This window comes from Cricetulus griseus, chromosome 6 (assembly GCF_003668045.3).
Source record: "Cricetulus griseus strain 17A/GY chromosome 6, alternate assembly CriGri-PICRH-1.0, whole genome shotgun sequence".
Taxonomy (NCBI): domain Eukaryota; kingdom Metazoa; phylum Chordata; class Mammalia; order Rodentia; family Cricetidae; genus Cricetulus; species Cricetulus griseus.
Genome location: NC_048599.1, coordinates 91,694,160 through 91,713,157, shown reverse-complemented (window position 1 = coordinate 91,713,157; position 18,998 = coordinate 91,694,160). Strand labels below are relative to the sequence as shown.

At 42.7% G+C, this 18,998-nt stretch overlaps 1 protein-coding gene across 2 annotated transcripts in view; it reads left to right on the top strand.

The window, feature by feature from the left end:
• Window positions 1–2,236: 2,236 nt before the first annotated feature.
• Itgav (integrin subunit alpha V) overlaps window positions 2,237–18,998 on the top strand; it is a 78,957-nt gene continuing 62,195 nt past the window's right edge. The window contains exons 1-2 of one of the 2 annotated variants that reach the window (XM_027420065.2): window positions 2,237–2,548; window positions 14,217–14,344. In XM_027420065.2, coding sequence (XP_027275866.1) covers window positions 2,364–2,548; window positions 14,217–14,344 — 313 coding nt within the window. In that variant the 5' untranslated portion in view covers window positions 2,237–2,363. Of the gene's footprint in view, window positions 2,549–14,213; window positions 14,345–18,998 lie in introns of both variants that reach the window. The other variant, XM_027420064.2, reaches the window with a different exon arrangement.

The following is an 18,998-nucleotide window of genomic DNA, read 5'->3' as shown; positions in this document are numbered from 1 at the left end:
ACACACACACACACCAAGGAAAAATATTGTTAGCAAATTCTAAACATACCGGACATGCCCAGCTTTTTGTGTCTAAGCCCTAATTGGATTGTTCAGTAGTGGAACAGTGCATGTGGAAGAGCACATACAATAATTTCCAGACCTGGAAACTTTGTGCTTAAAGTACTATATTAAGACAGGATTTATAGCAGTATAACAAAGAGTTAAAACAAGTCCTGTAGTTTAAAAACATCTAAAAACAAATCTCCTCAAGCAGTTATCATGTAAGAAGATGCTGTAATTTTAAATCTTAGTTTAGTAGAAGGCATGGTTCCTTTTAAAAGTTGTGTATATTGACTATTTGAATGGGACTGGGAAAACCCCAGGCTCATCTTTGGTATTGAGGTCACCTGTCTGGAGAGCAATGTGGTTTTCAGAGTGAGATGGAGAGGACACTGGGAGAACATAGGACAGTCTTGCTGTCCGTGAATCATTATCTCCTTAAACCCCAGACTGCAATCCCAAATGGTGGCAAAGAACGAAGAGCAGATACAGGATCTTTTTTTTTTTAATATTTAAGTTTTGTTTTTCAAGACAGGGTTTGTTTGTATAGCCCTGGAACTAGCGCTGTAGACCAGGCTGGCCTTGAACTCACAGAGATTGCCTGCCTCTGCCTCCTGAGTGCTAGAATAAAAGGCATGTGCCACTACTGCCTGGCCTTTTACAACGATGGTGGCCTGTGATCGAAAAGACCTCCCAAGGTTATGCTGCATATCTTTTAATGAAAATTTAAAAATCAAAATAATTAACCCTATTAAATATATATATATGACACCGAACAGAATTATTTAATATTATTAGATGAATGTTATGTTGTCACCCACTGAGGTGCTTTTCTGTCGTTTGAGACAGGGATCTCCTCCTCTTTCATCTTCTTTGAGACAGGTTCTCACATGTAGACCTGACAAGCCTGGAATTTGGTACACAGACTAAATCCTTCTGCCTCTGACTTCCTAGTGCTAGAATTAAAAGTGCTTACTATCACACCGGCCCAGCTGGCCAAATTCTTTAGTACTTTTTGTACAACACAGGAAAACTCTGAGCAAACTTTTAAAAAATTATTTTATGTGCATTGGTGTTTTGTCTGCATGTATGTATGTATACCACATGCATGTCTGGTGCATATAGAGGCCAGTAGAGGAATTGGAACTGGAGTTACAGATGTTTGTGAACCATCATGTGGGTGCTGGACCACTCTACAAAAAGAGGCAGGTGCTCTTAAGCACTGAGCCTTCTCTCCAGTCCCCTAGCTCTGAGTAAACTTTACACTTTAGTCACTCATTGATTTTTATTGATTAGGTAGTAGGAACTAGACATGTAAAGAAGCAGGTCAAGATTTCTGTCCAGGAGGAACACTCAGTCAGTCCACTGTTCTCCACAGCAACTGAACCTCAAGGGACCTTCTTCGTCCAGCTCTAAAAATCACACTACCTGAACTCTCTTAAACCGATTACCAGTTTTCCAAAACCTCGCCCCCCCCAAGCGGGAGTCCAGCAAGTCCAACAATGAGGCCTGAACTCTTCTGGGTGGACTTGGAAGGTTCATCACCAAACCTTTGCCTTGGTCAGCCAGTGAGATCCAGGTCCACACACCGCATATGGGAGGGGCTGTGCTAGGTAGCCTTTAGGGAGTTTATAATTAAGTTCAGTGTGTGGGGGATGGAAAGGGAGGGAAATTACATATAATTACAGAGTTCTGTTGCAGAGTGCCTGCCAGGCTAAGTGGCAGAAGTACTAGAAGCGGAAAACGCTTTCCGCATTCTTAAACAAAAGTCTGCACAGAACTTCCAGGAGGAACCAGGGAACGAGGTGTGCCGGGGCCTCTTTCGTTTCATTGTTGCCATCCTCTGGCTTGCTGGTCTGGGCTAGCCGCCCAGGTGGAGGTCACTGCCCCCTGGTCCTTTGGGTCTGGGCCGCAGTCCCGGGGCGGGTTCCGAGGACCTGCTTGCCAGCACGCACGGAAGTGCGCTCGGCCTTCTCCGGTGGGAGGCCACCGTGAGCGCGACTTCCTTTTTCGGCGGCCCGGCCCGGCCTCCCTGGCTCCTCCTTCCCTCCTCCTTCCCCCAGCCCGAGAGCTCGGGGCCCGAGGTACGGCTCTCGCCTTGCCAGTACTCAGCGCCAGCCGCCGCGCTAGCGAGCCACCCAGCCGGAGTCCCGCGCCGCGCGCCGCGCCCCCTGGGTGGCCGCCCAGCTCAGCCTGTCGCCTCGGCGCCGCTGGCCGCAAGCACACAGCACAGCACAGCAGCTCGGGCTCTCGTAGGCGGCGGGCCACCGGCACCGGGCTTCGGGACAGACACTGTAGCCTTTGGGCTCCGCGCCCCGGCGATGGCTGCTCCCGGGTGGCTGCTGCTGCGCCCTCGCCCCAGTGGCCTCTTGCTGCTGCTGCCCGGCCTCCTGTTACCCCTTGCCGGCTCCTTCAACCTGGACGTCGAAAGCCCGGCCGAGTACGCCGGCCCCGAGGGAAGTTACTTCGGGTTTGCCGTGGACTTCTTCGCGCCCAGCACGTCCTCGTAAGTGGCCGCGCTTGTGTCCCCAGGCGCCCCCTCCCCCACGGCGCGCCCCCACCCAGCCCATCCGCACCCGGTTGTTGGCTCCACCAAACCGGCCTACCCACTCCATCCCGCGGCTGGCTCAGGTCCTGCAGGGATGAAACATTTGTGGGGGATGACCTAGCTTGACACTCACCATCCACTTTCACCCTGTCCCCAACTTCTGTTTGGCTGGGGACACTGGGAGGGAGGGAGGGAGGGAGAAAGGGAGGGAGGGAGGGAGGGAGAGAGAGAGAGAGAGAGAGAGAGAGAGAGAGAGAGAGAGAGAGAGAGAGAGAGAGAGAGAGAGAGAGAGCGCTTTAAAGAGCTCTGTTAAACATCCAGGAAAAGTAGGAAATCAGTACAGGCTGCTCCCGCGGGACTTTTGGCTTCTCTGTCATTCTGTGACTTGCTTCACTTGGCTCCAGAAATTCTTTTTCTCCTGTACCAGTTAGCCTCTTTCAGTGCGGTTTGCTCTCTGAAACCAGCCCTTCCCAGACTCTCTCCCCTAGTCGATTCTTTTTCTTTTCACTCCTCTTCAAGACACTACGGTGACTAAAGTGATCACATTGTTGCCTTAAATTGTAAAGGACCGTGGGACCTTTGCGTATTTGAGGTCCACCAGATGAATGGAATGTGTCATCTGTTCCTTTTCTAGTCCACTATTTAGGTCACTGTTCAGAAAGAACCCGGGTGTTTGCCGAGTTTTCACTCGCTGCAGGTCACTGGTCACTTCAATACTGAAGAATGCAGCAGTTCTTGTAGGCTTTCAAATTACCCTCGTCCTGTGTTGCAACGTCCCTGAGGATTTGTAGCACTTGTTGTCATTTTGGATTAAAAGTTGTCTTTGACTCAACGCTGGGCTGGCATCATTCTTACCCCTGCACGTTAGTGTTAGAAACGCAGATTTAATGGATGTTTTATGATATTTGGCACATCGTTTTTGAAAGGAACTGTTCCTTTGGTTATTTCTCAGTGCTCACAAGTGGTAACAACGAATTTTTCTCTCTCTCTCTGTGTGTGTGTGTGTGTGTGTGTGTGTGTGTGTGTGTGTGTGTGTGTGTGTGTGTGTTTGCGCAAAATGTTTGTTTTGGGGAGAGACACTATACAATTTTTGTGGTCAGTACTTGGGTAGGACCATTTTCCTGATATATGCTTAATTTGAAGGTGGTCTAAATATCTGTCTGTGGTTTATTAGGGCAGTCTTCATGATTTATTGTCATTATTTCCCTAATACTGCTGAGTAACACTGGTACCAGCCTTTAAAGCAACACATACCTTGGATGAAGTTAGCCAAAACTAGACGTCACGTAGCACGCGGTTTTATTCACGCCTACAGTGCTTTCTCTGAGACCTGAGCTCACATTTTCCAGATTGGTGGAAGCACCAACTGCATGTTACATTTAACCACTTCACCTAGATTTGATATATCTCTTTGGGGGGTGGAGTAGCGCTTGGGATCCGCCCCAAGGGCCCAGGCAGCTGAGTCTGGGCTGCACCTCTGAACCTCGGCCACAAGCCCTCCATCTGATCATTTTAGATAGCTCGTCATGACATTTTCTCCTTTCTAGGTGGTTTTTTCTTTGGGGGGGGGTTCGAGACAGGGTTTCTCTGTGGCTTTGGAGGCTGTCCTGGAACTAGCTCTTGTAGACCAGGCTGGTCTCCAACTCACAGAGATCCGCCTGCCTCTGCCTCCCCAGTGCTGGGATCAAAGGCGTGCGCCACCACCGTCCTCTTTTTCTAGGTGTTTCTGAGTGTCTGCTTTTTACATCGTGAGCATTCTAGTGACTCCCAGGGTGCACCATTTAGATTTAATTGTACAGAAATTCTGACTGAAAATATATTCTCTGCCTTACATCACGTCAGGAATTATTGTTTAAATGATTCAGAGTTGATGGAATGTTATACAAATGCTCTTAGTTATTTTATTGTTATTAATGTTTTCTTCTGTTAATCTATGACTAAAGTTTAGTGTCCAAGATACATGGCAGGCTGGTAACACTTTTAAACTTTTTTGCCGTGGAAAACAGCAGTATTGAGTTGTTGGTGATATTTGCTATTGCTGGTTGCAAGGAATGTGACTAATCTTTGGAAAACCATATTGCCAAAGGATATGCTATGAGCTCACACATTTACATGATCTCATGCATGGATCTTAATAGTAAGATATTGTGGAACTTGAGGGGTTCCATGTTGTATTTTGAAATAGTCAGCAGCAACTTAGGTATAAGAAACCAGAACTCTCTTTCTAGCCAGACTTAAAAAATAGAAAGCAACTTTGAGGTGTCTCCCCCAAATATTCTCAAACAAAGGTTTATACTTATTATACTTATTGACTTTTCTAGATTAAATGAAGATTATTGCAGAATTATGCTTAATCTTAAAACAAAACAAAACAAAAAACCAAAAACCAAACAAAATGCAAGGCAGTGGTGGTGTACACCTTAAATCCCAGCACTCTGGAGGCAGAAGCAAGCAGATCTCTGAGTTTGAGGCCAGCCTGGTCTACACAGCAAGTTCCAGAACAGCAAGGGCAACACAGAGAAATCCTGTCTCAAAAAGCCAAAAAGAAAAAGAAAAACCAAGCAAACAAAATTATGCTTAATCTTGTTAAAGGCACGCCTAAATTCAGCAAGCAGTGGAATCCCCAGAACTGTATTATCAGTTGCAGAGACTGTTATTTCATGTTATCATAAACTTTTAAATCAAGTGTTTGTTAATGAAAGAGCTTTTTTTCCTCTCTTGTGTAAAGTATTAGATTAGTGAGGAGGGCAGCAGATTATGTTTATGGTTATTCCAGTTTCAGGGATCTAAATACTGAAGAATGATTTCACCTCTTATTTTCCTTATTATAGAAGATTATGATTGTACTATTTTCATATTGTTGTGGGAATGAATGCACCAATATTTATTTATTTATTTATTTATTCACCCATCTATTTATTTATTTTGTTTCTTCATGACAGGGTTTCTCTGTGTAGTTCTGGCTGTCCTGAAACTTGTTTTGTAAATCAGGCTGTCCTTGAACTCACTGAGAACTACCTGCTTCTGCCTCTCAAGTGCTGGGATGAAAGGCGAGCTCCACCACCGCCCTGCCTCATTGATATTTATTTTTTAAGAAAGTGTTAAAGCAAAAATGCTGGGCATTGTGGTGTATACCTGAATCTTAGCACCCTAGAGGTGGAGGCTGGAAGATCAGAAGTTCAAGGCATGCCTCATTGATGTACTACTGAGTTCCAGGCCTGCCTGGGTGACTTGATCCCTGTCTCAAAACACAGAAAAACTCTTAGTTTCAAGTTCTTTTCTCCATTAGAAACAACATTATAATAGCTTGCAGGTCATGTAGCCTGATTTAGCCCATGTTAACTCATTTTGTCTAAAAATGAATTCTATTTGCATCAAGAGATGTCAGTTGCACCTCCATTTCTATTAATGGAACCCACTTTTTCTCTGTTGCCCTGGAGATCGTTTCATATTCCTCCCTCTCTTTTTCTATTTTACTTTGTCTCCTACTACACTCCTCGAGATTAGTCACTGCTTAGTCACCAGGCAGAGAGTTTCCGAGCTCTTCCTTGTTAATGCTTCCTTGCTTCTATCTCTGCTCTCTGCTTCTACTTCCTACTTGAGCCTGGGTCTGGGCTGCTGAGAGCCTCATTAATCATTTTGTCATTTGGCTGCTAGATCTGCAACAGGCCTTATATGTTTCAACTGGTTTTATATTTCTGAAACATTGTTTTTTGATCTTGATATTCTGTTGCTAAATTCTTTCAGCAGTAGTTTCATTGGCAGAGAAAATCCAAACCTAGATTAAGGCAGTGATTACTGCCTTTAAAAAATTTCACTGTTGTAGTCATTGTCAAAATATCTTAGAAAATGACTGAATGTGGTGGTACCTGAAATCCCAGCATGCAGGGGGCTGAGGCTGGAGAGGATGTTCACAAGTTTGAAGCCAGCCTGGGCTATATATTGAGCTCTAGGCTGGCTAGCTTTGGCTACAAAATGAGACCTGTTTTCATCCTCCTTATCCCTGGAAAAAGACTTCAGCATATTTTCATAAACTTGAATGTGACTGTTACTGTGTTGGTTAATTTCTTCCATCATAAATAATACCTATGCATAAATTACAGTCTTTTTTATTTGGAAAGCACATCCTAGATCTGTCAATTCTGATTAAGACCATAAATTTACTGAGCAGATGTGGTGTATACCTTAATTCCCAGCTCTTGGGAGGCAGACGCAGGCATATTTCTGTGAGTTCCAGGGGGAAATGTATGAAATTTGGTAGTTACTGCTTCTATTTTTCTTTACATAATTGTTGACCTGAAGCCTTTGTTTGTTTGTAGAGCAAATCTGAAACCCAAATTACACCTCAATTGTTTTATACACATTTCTTTTTATATACACAAATAGTCTTCTTCAGGAGTTCCTTTTGGTGTGGGGTAATTGGTCACTCTGGAGTCAGCTACATATATGAAACATGCTTTGTCTTGGCAAGGCCAGTCCTGAAAGCAGCCAAATAACTTAGCTCATTTGGAAAGTTTGAAAATGTACTTGTCATTGCTTGGCCAGCTGCCCTGCTTGGTAGCTGGACTTCCATTATGTGAAGCAACTATCCTTCCTGTACTGACCTGGGTAGGAAGTGCATCTGAAGGGCACCCTCACCAGACTGTCTGGTGCTGTTCTCCTCTTTGACTTCTTTCTCTTCTTCCCTAATTGTTTTCCTTCTCATCTCTTGTCTTCCATCCTTTCCTCCCCCCCTTTTCCTTCACCCTTCTTTTCCTGCTGCTTCTCGGCATCCTCCCACGTCTTGACATCATATAAATAGCATTCATTTCTGGAGTCCTAAGGAGGCATTCATGGGAATAAGTCCAGTTATCTGAAAGCACTAGCAAAGCTGTGGCTCTTGATAATGTTCTTGGACAGATGTGTTTAGAGTGCGATGGAGTCTGTGAGGAGAAAGTTGAAGGCATGTGGATCTTACATTGCTTAGCTTCAAAATCTACTTGTTCTTCAATGAGGTCTTATCACCTCATGCCAACAGGCTCCCCACTCCGCCGGGAAATGCTAAGAGACAGCTTTGCTGCCCTTTGCTTTTCCTCTTTAGAGTTAATTACTTGGGCACTAATGACTCTTTGAGATCACAGAGGAAAGAAAAGCTCCTTTGAAAACAGATTTTATTTTTCACTTGCTATTTCATTAGGAAATAGCTTATTAATTATATCAACTGCTGTTTGGAATGCTAATGGCACCATCTTGTATTATTCCTAAGCTTCAGACATTTTAAGTTCCCACTTATCTACTAACCACCTGAGAAATAATTTAAGTAGTGACAGAACATGCTACCTCTGTCCCAGAGAATGGAGAACAGAGATTTCAAGTGACTCCTCAAATGACTCCCCAGCTGACTAGCCTTGCTTGTGAGGCATCCCCTCCTGTTTGCACCGGGCGGTGCTACTTGTTACAGTGCAAACAGTTTCTGTCCTGTTACTTCTCTTACTTGAGTTAAGCTGTTGTAGGCAATTGGCAGACAGTTTTAGTGGACTTTTAAGTAACATTACTTACTTTTTTGTAAAGTGTTTCATTGATAGGCTTTGTGTTTTTGTAGCATAAATAACTTTTTATACTCCTTAATTTCCTCCCTCCCTCCCTCCCTCCCTCCTTCCTTCCTTTCTTCCTTCCTTCCTTGTTTTTAAGACATTATCAGTCTCTCTCCACATCTATCTATCTATCTATCTATCTATCTATCTATCTATCTATCTATCTCTCCTTTAAGATTCTTCATTTTCTCCAAACCTCTGTTTGTCTTTTTCAAATACTTAAGTATCAGTATCCCTTAAATATTAAGTGGTAGTGCACACTTTTAATCCCAACACTTAGGAGGTAGAGGCAGTTGAATCTCTGAGTATGATGCCACCTGTGTGATGGTATTTTGTTTATGATCTGACAGATAAAGCTTACCTGAAGATCAGAGTGCAAAGCCAGCCACACTAGTTAGCCATAGAGGTCAGGCAGTTGTGGTACACATCTTTAATCCCAGCACTGGGGGTGGTGGTGGACAGAGACAGATGAATCTTTGTTAGTTCAAGGCCACCCTGAGCTACATGAAATTGATCCAGTCTAAAAGAGAAACAGAGTTCACACAAAGGTGACCTCCACACTTGGGATCCCATGCATTTAATTCCAGTGCTAGAGAGGAATATAAGGCAGGAGGAGACAGGAGCTCAGTGCAGTCTCAGTGAGTGAGCAGCGGTGCAGTGAGGAGCAGTCTGAGGTTAGGTGGATCACCCCTTCAGTCTGAGCATTGATAGAGGTGAGAACTCTAGTGGCTGGCTGCTTTGCTTCTCTGATCTTCAGCTTGAGCCCTAATATCTGTCTCTGGGTTTTTATTATTTCTGCTACAAGCCTTGTCTACAGAGTGAGTTCCAGGACAGCCCAGGCTTCAGGGCTACACAGAGAAGAAATAATATCTTGAACTCTCCCCCAGAAGCCCCCCAAAACAAATAATACCCGCCCTCCAAGAAAAAACCTCAAGTATATTAAAAGTAACTTAAGTATTACAGTGATATTTGGATAATGAAACGTTTATATTCTAATTTTTTATTGCATTCTATGTATTTATTTGTGCATGTGTGTGTAAGTGTGGGCACACTCTGCCACCCTGGTGCACATCTTGAGACGTCAGAGGATAACTTCTGTGGGTCCTGTCCTTCCATGTGGGTCCTGGGGATCAAACTCAGGTCGTCAGGATTGGCAGCAAGTCTCTCTACCTACTGATCCTATTGTTTAACTTTTCTAAAACCATTAATCTGGGATTTAGAGCCTCACAGCATCACATGCCCCATTGTGTTATTCCCCTGTTTCTATGCATTTCACCAGTGGGCAAGACTGCACATGAGAGGATGTGTATGGAAACGGGTTGAACACCAACATTAGCTCTTCTAATTGCCATCCTTTCATGCCTGTAATATGCAGACAGCCCGATGAAAGCAACAGCCTGGGCTCTGGGCTCTTGCTTGAAGGCACGCAGATTGTGTGCTGCCAATAGTGACATTTTTATTCAGTGCCCTCTCCTACTGTGCCCTTTTGCTTTTGCCAAAGGCCATCCCCTAATAACTAATGAGTGCTCTCTGTTTTACAGTTGCCAAGTCAAGAAAGTATCTGACGTACACAATTAAAAAGAATTGTTACATGAGGAAATCCTTTTAAGGATAACCTAAATAATTAGGAAAGTATGGTTTTTGTGGCCCAAGAGTTGGAGCACATTCGAAACGACTTACTGTTACTGGGTTAGTGTAAGACTGAGACCTGTCGCTAATGAATGTGTTGGTACCTGCTCAGGCAGAAGAGTGAATTAGAGCCCTACATTCAAATAAGCACTTTCTCATAAGTAATGAATAGTTTTGACAAAAAAAGAATTATAGAAGGCCCCAAAAAGAAATGTGCAAATGGCAATCTAGAAGTGAGTTGCTTGTGGGTGTCAAGGCAAATCTGAGAACTAGCTGTTGTGACTTGGAACCTCGTGTGGTCTACACACTAAAGAACTTGTGTGGCCACCTTAGGAACTCTGCAGGAACGACCCAGTCTTCTTCAGGATGCAGACACTGAAAAGCCACACATAGATAGTCTCCAACAACCAGAAAACCGGCTATTTTATGACTCAGCCTTCTCCCTCCCCTGATCCTAAAGCTTTCATTTCAACCTTAATGTGGTCAGAGAGAAGGGCAGAGCTTAGGGAAATATGGACACTGTCACCACATTTAAGCCTGAAGGGGTAGGGAAAGGGACATGATCTAGACTTGACAGCATCACATGGAAGGAAGAACTGGGCTCCCCATTCCCACCCCAGTGGGAGGACACATCCACAGAGCCTTGCTCTCTGTATGAGTTACTTTTCTGTTTATTTGATTGTACGGTTCCAGAGGAAACATTGTCAGCAGGTGGCTGGATAAGAAGCTGGGAGATCACATTTCAACTACAAAATCAAAGCAGAAAGAGTGACTGAAGTGGGGTGAAACCATACACTCTCAAGTTCCATCGCACTGATGTACTTTATGTCCTTCAGCAAGGCTACATCTACTAAGGTTTCCTTAACAGACCCAAATCATACCACCAGCTGGGGTCCAAGGGTTAAAATCCCTGAGCCTATGAGGGCATTCTCATTCAAACCACCACAGTCTCCTCTCTTTTGAGCTCTTATCCTAGTTCTCTACTGATGAAACCACTGATTAGAAAATCATAGTCCATGGGCCACATCTGACCACTACCAGTTTGTGTAAATAGTTTCATTAGAACCCAAAATATTCTCTTTCTCAGAGTACACTGAGGGGAAAAATCATAAAATTGAACATTAATGGTACCCTCTCTACCATTGAAATTGTTTTTTGAGAGAGGGTGTCATATAGCTCAGGCTAGCTCTGAACTTGGCATGTATCAGTATGTAGCCAAGGATGACCTTGAACTTCTGATCCTCCTGTCTGTCTCCTATCTGATGAGATGTGCCGTCACACCTGATTTTAGGTGGTACTAGGGCTTGAACTTTTGGTTGTACTTCTTTTTTCCTTCCTTTTTTCCTTCCTTTTTTCCCTTCCTTCCTTCCTTCCTTCCTTTTTTTCTTTCTTTTGCAGGCTAGGCAAGTACTCTATCTAAGGAGCATTGCCTGCTCACCTTACCTGTGGTTTGTGTTTCCAGAGATCCAACCTTCAGTGATACTAGTCACTCAGCTGCATTTCCAGACTTATGGCTATTTTTTTGTTTTGTTTTGTTTTATCTAATTGAGAAGGAAACATACATACACACACATTTTTTTGTTTTATTTAATTGAGAGGAACACACACACACACACACACACACACACACACACACACACACACACAGTTTATTTACAGCTAGAATGTTTGCATAGTCTGATTTGCCTGTGGGAATCAACATGCTCTGAAAGAAACAGGTTTGTAAAGACAAGGACTTTCTTTCATCTTGTAGGTGGCTTAAATCTCACACTCAACCTTATTTTTTTTTTTTTTTTCTTGTGAAAGATTCTTGCTAAGGGAAAATGAAGCTGGCTTCTTGCTCAGAATCATTTTGCTATGATGGGAGAGGAGCCAACACTGGTGTTTTACTGCTGCCAAATATGACTGCATAAAGCTTTATTAAACAGGGCTTGGCTTGGTTTGAGTTTAATTTGCATTTTGAGTGTGTGGGTTTCAAGATAAAGGATACTTATTACTTAGCAGTCCACACAGCAGATTTCTGTCTAGGTGACTACTACTACTACCCAGAATACGTGTGGTTGAAACTGATTTCTAAAAATTACAATAAGCATTTCATATTTAAGATGTACGTTTATAACTGTAAGTTTTCCTTTGCCAGAATTTCAGTGACTTGTTTAGCCAAATGAAATGGTGGCCATGAATGTATCTACTTAGTGTTGCCACTCCTCCCTCTCTCTCTGCCTACCCTCTTTTGACACCTCTAAACTAAATCTGTTGGTTTCTTGAAAACCAAGGAGGAGAGTTTCTTTTATGAAACCCCTCTCTCTTTCTTCCTTACCCCTCAGAGCTCACCCTTGTCTGTCTTCTCTCTGAACTCCTCCTGGGTACAGATGTCCATTTTGTGTTGTGACTTCCTTCCTTCCTTCCTTCCTTCCTTTTTTTTTTTTTTTGTAATTTATTTAACTATTTTATTTGCATTGGTATGAAACCAGAATTACAGTTGTGAGCTCTGTGTGGGTGCTGGGAATTGAACCCGGGTCCTGTGGAAGAGCAACCAGTGCTCTTAACCTCTGAGCCATCTCTAGGCCCTCGTGTTGGGACTTTCAACACATTATTTCTCAAAGACCTCAAGGCTATTAATGAGGTGCCTCACAGACATATCGATGGGACAGACTGAGAACTGAGCCCATGTCTTTCTGGGACCTGCCTTCCTCTCCCTGACTTGCTCAACTAGCATGCTAGAATGTGAAGAGTTGGATGATGTTTTTCTGTCTACTCCATGTCTACACATAAAGTCATTGGTGCTGTTCATTCTACTCAGTATTTCTCATATCTCCCCACCTCTGTCCCTCTCTCCTCTGGCTAATAGAGGTCACCATTCCCTCCCTGAGCTTGCTTTCTCTGTTCCAGTTTGTCTTTTTCTTCGTTTCTCTAAAGGCAAGAAAGTCGTCTTTCCTAAGGTTTGAAATGGCAGTGAGATAAAACTGATGATTTTACTGTGTCTGAAAGGCACTTTATGATTTAGCTTTTGCCAGGCTCCCAGGCTATTTTGGGCCACTCCTGGTTTGAACTCTGCTTAGCCACCACCACTTGTCTCTGCTGTCCTGGAGACTTAAGTTCTTTCTCACCCAAGCTGTTCATGCAGAGATTAGGGTGCTCCCGCCCACAATGTCATCACACCTACTCACCTTCCTTTCCCTCTGTTCTCTCCTATGGCAACCTCTTAGGCACTCTGCTCTAAGCAGCTTTGTCTTCATTCGCCGTGAGTTTCACAGAGATCAAAAGGGTCTCCCTTCCCTTTCTCCTATGACTGCTTTCTGGAGAGAGGTGCCTTTGTCTCCAGGAACTATTTACCCTCCATTTCTGGGAGATAACTTTCCTTTGTCTATGGAAGGCCTTCCCGTTCTATTTCCAAGAAATATTCTCTTACCGATTGTTTGTCTCCTGCATAGCTCTTGTAATGTTGAGTGATTTGTTGGTTGGCTGGTTTCTTGTGGACAGAGCAATGTCTAGAACAGGCATCTTTAGTGCCAGAACTGAGCCTGATGTGGCAAATATGTTCAAGCCTCTGCAGTATTTTTTGAATGAATAGAAAAGAAAAAGTTGGCCAGGTGTGATGGTGCATGCTTTTAATGTCAGTACCGAGAGGCAGAGACAGGTTGGTCTCTGTGAGTCCAGGCCAAGTATACGCTGAGACCTTGTCTCAAAACAGGGTGTGTGTGTGTGGGGAAGGAACTTAGGGGAAAAAAGTACAGTGCTCGTGTGTGTGTGTGTGTGTGTGTGTGTGTGTGTGTGTGTGTGTGTGTGTGTGTGTGTCTGTATGTGTGTGTGTCTGTGTGTAGGCATATGGACAATGGCAAACATGAATGGAGGTCAGCAGACAGCTTTCGGTAGTCAGGTTTCTTCTACATTTAGTTTCTGGGAATCGAACTCAGGTCTTCAGACTTGGAAGCAATCACCTTTACTATGTCACTGGCCCACAAATCTCTTATGTATTAAAAATGTACAGTTTGAGGTGGGAGAGATGGGTCAGTGGTTAAGAGCACTGACTGTTCTTTTAGAGGACCCAGGCTCAATTCCCATCAGCCACAAGCAGCTCACAATCATCTGTAATTGCAGTTCCAGGACATGTACCAAACACCCTGTTCTGAACTCCGTAGGTACCAGGCACTAATGCTGAGGTACACAGACATACATTCAGGCAAAGCACTCATACACATACAATGAATAAACCTAAAAACTTAAGATATACAGTTTGGATAATGTATATTTTTAAGCGAATGCAACAGGAATTATAATGGGGAAATTATGCCATTTGAAAAATGGTTTTATAAAAATAGTATTTGTGGGTTATATCAGAAGAATGTGTGGCCATGGATCATAATCTAAATCTTACACTTTATGTCCTTTGAAATATCACCTGCCTTTTTGTGTTTTAGCAGGATGTTTCTCCTGGTGGGAGCACCAAAAGCGAACACAACCCAGCCTGGGATTGTGGAAGGAGGGCAAGTTCTCAAGTGTGACTGCTCTTCTAGCCGCCGGTGCCAGCCCATTGAATTTGACTCAACAGGTAAATCTTGATTTGTCCATTCTTTATTGCCCATTCTCTTATTTCATGCCATTTGGTTGGTTGTTTTGTTTTGGAGACAGGGTCTCACTATATATCTTTGGATATCCTACAGCTCGCTATGTAGACCAAGCTGGTTTTGAACTTACAGAGATCTGCCTTCGTCTATCTTCTGAGAACAGGGAATAGAGGCTACCATACTCAGGCCCATTTGTTCCTATTTTTTTTTTTTTTTGTTTTTTTTTTGTTTTTTTTTTGTTTTTGTTTTAATGTAACAACAGGGCTGGAGAGATGGCTCAGCATTTAAGAGCACTTGCTACTCTTGCAGAGGACCTACTTGGCATCTTACAACCATCTGTAATACCATTTCTAGGGGATCCAGTACCCTCTTCTGACCTCCAAAGGCACCAGTCATGTACACAAATATATGTGTGCTGGCAAAACACTCATATACATAAATAAAAGTAAACAAGTCTTTTTTAAAAAAGGTAACAGCCTAGCAGTATTATTACCCCCACCCATGATTTGTAAGTGTTTTGCAGCAGTACTATGTTATCTCCATTGTTCTAAGTTTTCCAACTTAAACCGACAGTTTCAATATGTAGACATTTTGGGGAAATCTATTAAGATAAGTTTATATCTCTTCTGGGAAGAAGGAGCTCTCAAGAACATTGGAGGTTTCTGCTGTTTTTCTGGGAGCCAAGTTGAGGAATGACTCAGTGACCTCTACCGATTACCTCTGAACATGAATGCATCCCAGGCTTGGTGGGATGGAAAAAAAAAAAAAAAGTTGTGGAATCATCTTGAGTATTCCAAAAGAAATAAGTAGCTTAAAAATCATCAACAGCTGGGTGGTGGTGGTACATGCTTTTAATCCCAGCACTTGGGTGCAGAGACAGGTGAATCTCTGTGAGTTCAAGACCAGCCTGGTCTACAAGAGCTGGTTCCAGGACAGTCTCCAAAGCCACGGAGAAACACTGTATCAAAAAACCAAAAACCAAACCAAACTAAAACAAAAAAACCCCACAAATTTTTATCTAGAATATATTGGAAAGAGTATGTTGTGTTACTGATAATAGTATAATTTTATTTTTGGAATACATTCCAATGTCAATTTAGGTAGTGCAGTAAAAAAAAAAAGTTAACCTCAGGAAGATGAGAGATAATTCAACTTTTATATTTATATAATTGGAATGAAATGTTCAGGTTTCTATATACATTTATGTTGGTATATTCCTACACACATACACACACACACACACACACACACACACAATCAATTTTTTTTTTTTCTGAGACAGGGATTCTCTGTGTAGTCATGGCTGTCCTGGAACTAGCTCTGTAGACCAGGCTGGCCCAATTGACGGAGATTCGACTGTCTCTGCCTCCCGAGTGCTGGCATTAGAGGCATGTGCCAACACCGCCTGACATATTCCTATATAATTTTTAAAAGTTCAGGGAGCGGCTCTAGCGATAGTTCAGCAGTTAAGAGCACTTGTACTCTCGTAGAGGACTGTGGTTTGGTTCTTAGCACCCACATGGTGGTTCACAACCATCTGTAACTGAAGTTCCAAGGGATCTGATGCCTTCTTCTGATCTCTGGTTATGAGGCACACATGTGGTACATAAGTATTCATGCAGTCAAAACACTACATGGATATATGTGGATATAGATAAGTATGGAGACCATTCATATAGCAGGCTAATGTTACTTCTGTTTCCTGTACAAGCAAGTATTAGTTTCCTATTGCTGATGTCATAAGTGATCTCAACTCTAGTTTCTTTTTTATTTCTGGGAATTGAACTCAGGACCTTGTGTGGGAAAACACAACCACTGAGCTTTCCTTTCAGCCTCTAGATGTCTTTAAACAACACATATTTATTATTATCTTCAGTCCTAGAAGTTAGTTATCTAAAATGAATTTCACTGGGCTGAAGTCAAGCCATCAACATTTTCTTTTGGAGCCAACAAGGGAAACTAGGAGCTTGTTGCCCCTTTGTTGCTAAGGCCAATAGTGTCCACAAGAGTAAATGCTGCCTCACTGTCCTGATGACTGCCCCACCTCTTGGATACACCTAGACATTTCAAGGTTCTGCAGTTAATCATACCTGCCAAGTCTTTTATGGCATGTGATCTTCATTGGGAAGATTCTGGGAAACAGGACATACATCTCTTATGGAGTGGCATTATTCTATTAGCTAGAGTCTCTTTTACCTATTTTAAAAGTTGATATTGGTTATACTGAAAGCACTTCCAGCAAGAACTATGTTTATATAAATAGGCCTCGCTCCTTCCCTTGTTCTTTTTCTGTTGGCAGCTGTGGTTACTTGGAATGCAGATGTGATTTAGAGGATGGAGATTCAGGCTCTGATACTGATGACCTTGGGAAAGTGTTTTTCATTTGCTGGTATCAGTTTCCCAGTTAGTCAGAGAAAGCAGGGCTGTCTTGCAGATCAAAGGAGTTCATAACTATGACGTCACTTTATTAACTACAAAGCAATATACAGGGGAGGGATGGATTATTTATTATAGCCCCTTCCTAAAACCGCATAGAGAATAATCATGAAAAAGAAATTATGAGAAAAGAAAGAAAGATAATTGTGGCTCCTAAGTGAATTATGTCTTGATTTACATTTTAATTTCTGTTATTGTGACTTTTGGGAAAACCCTCTTATTGCCACGTGTTTTCCTTTTCCTTTTCAATTTGTTACTAACAAATTGAACACTGCCCAATTTTATTTTAAGAGAGAGAGAGAGAGAGAGAGAGAGAGAGAGAGAGAGAGAGAGAAGAATCTTTTTCATCTGGAAGTGGCCTCATGTGCCTCTTACTCCAGCTCTGTGATGGACAAAGACAGGAGGGTCACTGGGGTATGTTGGCTGCCAGACTAGCTCCAGGTCCAGTGAGAGACTCTGTCTCAAGGAAATAAGGCAGTGATGAAGGAGGATACCCAATTTTCTGGCCTCTGCATACATGAGCACGAGTGTGTGCATCCACACATTGGAGGGCATATACATGCCTACTCTCCTCCCCCAAACATAGACCACTGGTCTCCACTGGGGAAGGAAGGCTTGACTGAAAGCTTGCATGTCATGTCTTCTGAAAGCAGAAGATAGCCCTAACATCGTCCCAGAGAAGATCAGATGTAGGAACCTCTTCTTTTCATTCAGAACGTCTTGCTGTTGCAACACTCAAGCTTGTTTCCTAAAGGTTTCAGCAGCAGGCAGTAGACAAGCCTGGCCACGCAGACTGTCACCCAGAAGAATGCTGTGGAGTTATTTCCCCACGCATTCCTAGGCTTTGCTTTAAATAACAAATGTAAAACTGGCCCCCTCCATGGTGCACACTTTCCAGCTCACTTAAATGAAAACAGGTAGATTGTAAAACGTATTCCTCCAGTTGGTGAGTTTTTGTCTCTCAAAGATAGGTCTAGCTTGAATAGCCTTATAAATTACTAAGTTAATACAAATGAAACAGCCTTCTTTTCCTGTTTGCCCACAACATGAATTTAGACCAAAGATTTCTCCTTTACTGAATGTGTTTTTCCTTTAGAATCAATCAACACGTCATTCAGAAATTTATGATATATGGAGGTCCTATAAGCACTTTAGGAACAGATAATTTTGTCCAGTTCTTTTATTACCGACTAACATACAGCTAGTAATACTTTAATGTCTGCAACATTTGACAAACCAGTTTCACATGACCCCTTTAAATCCTTCTTCTTTTATTCACAGTTTGATCCGACTCATATCCGTTCTTTCAAGACTAGGGGTGATTTTATTTTTTTCTTTTTAAATCTCCAGTAAACGGATTTTGTTTGAAACTGGAGCTTTCAGATCACTTCCTCCCCAACACTAGAAGGAAACAATCCCACATTGAGAGAGCAGTGCTGTCCCCCAAGCCTGTGTTCTTTGTGCTGTGTTCCTGCAGAACCTCGGAGATTGCTCATGGGATAAAGGGGGAGAGGCTGAATAACTGTAAATAAACAATGCTGGTACCCGGAAAATGAGCTTCAGCTGGTTTCTTCTGGACGTACTTTGCTGACTCTTGTTTACCGTTAGAGGTTAGCTGTCTTAGGCAAACGATGTTTCTAGATAGTTCTGTGGAAATTATTAACAGCTTGCAGCTTTGGGAGGGTCACACATAGTCTGAGGGAGGGAGGGAGGGGACATGCACCTAGCCAGCCAGATCAGCTGAATCAACCCTGGTGATCAACCGAGTGACAGATGTCATAGCCATGTGGCTCCTGCATCTGTGTTTCACCACCATGGAAAGCAAAGACCTTGTGTTTCATTTACTTTTGCATTCCTAGCATTTAGACAGAGGGTTTAATGTATGATCAAAGAGATTTCTTCCTCTGATCTCTGAAGTTTCACATAAATAATAAATTCAACCGGGAGATTTTTCTTTCAACCAAATTTATTTTTAGTAATATCTGAGCTGAAGTGGTAGTTGGGGTAAAAAAACCTGCTTAAGGAGGTTTTCAAAGTGTTTGTCTTATTCAAGGATCAATGTGGGATGACATTGTTTTAATAACTTATTTTAGCAAACAAAACCCAACAAATTCTCTAAAGATCTAAACCATCTTATTATTCATAAAAGCCACAGGGAAGAATAGGAACCAAATGACTTAAAACCACGTTTAACTTCTAAAT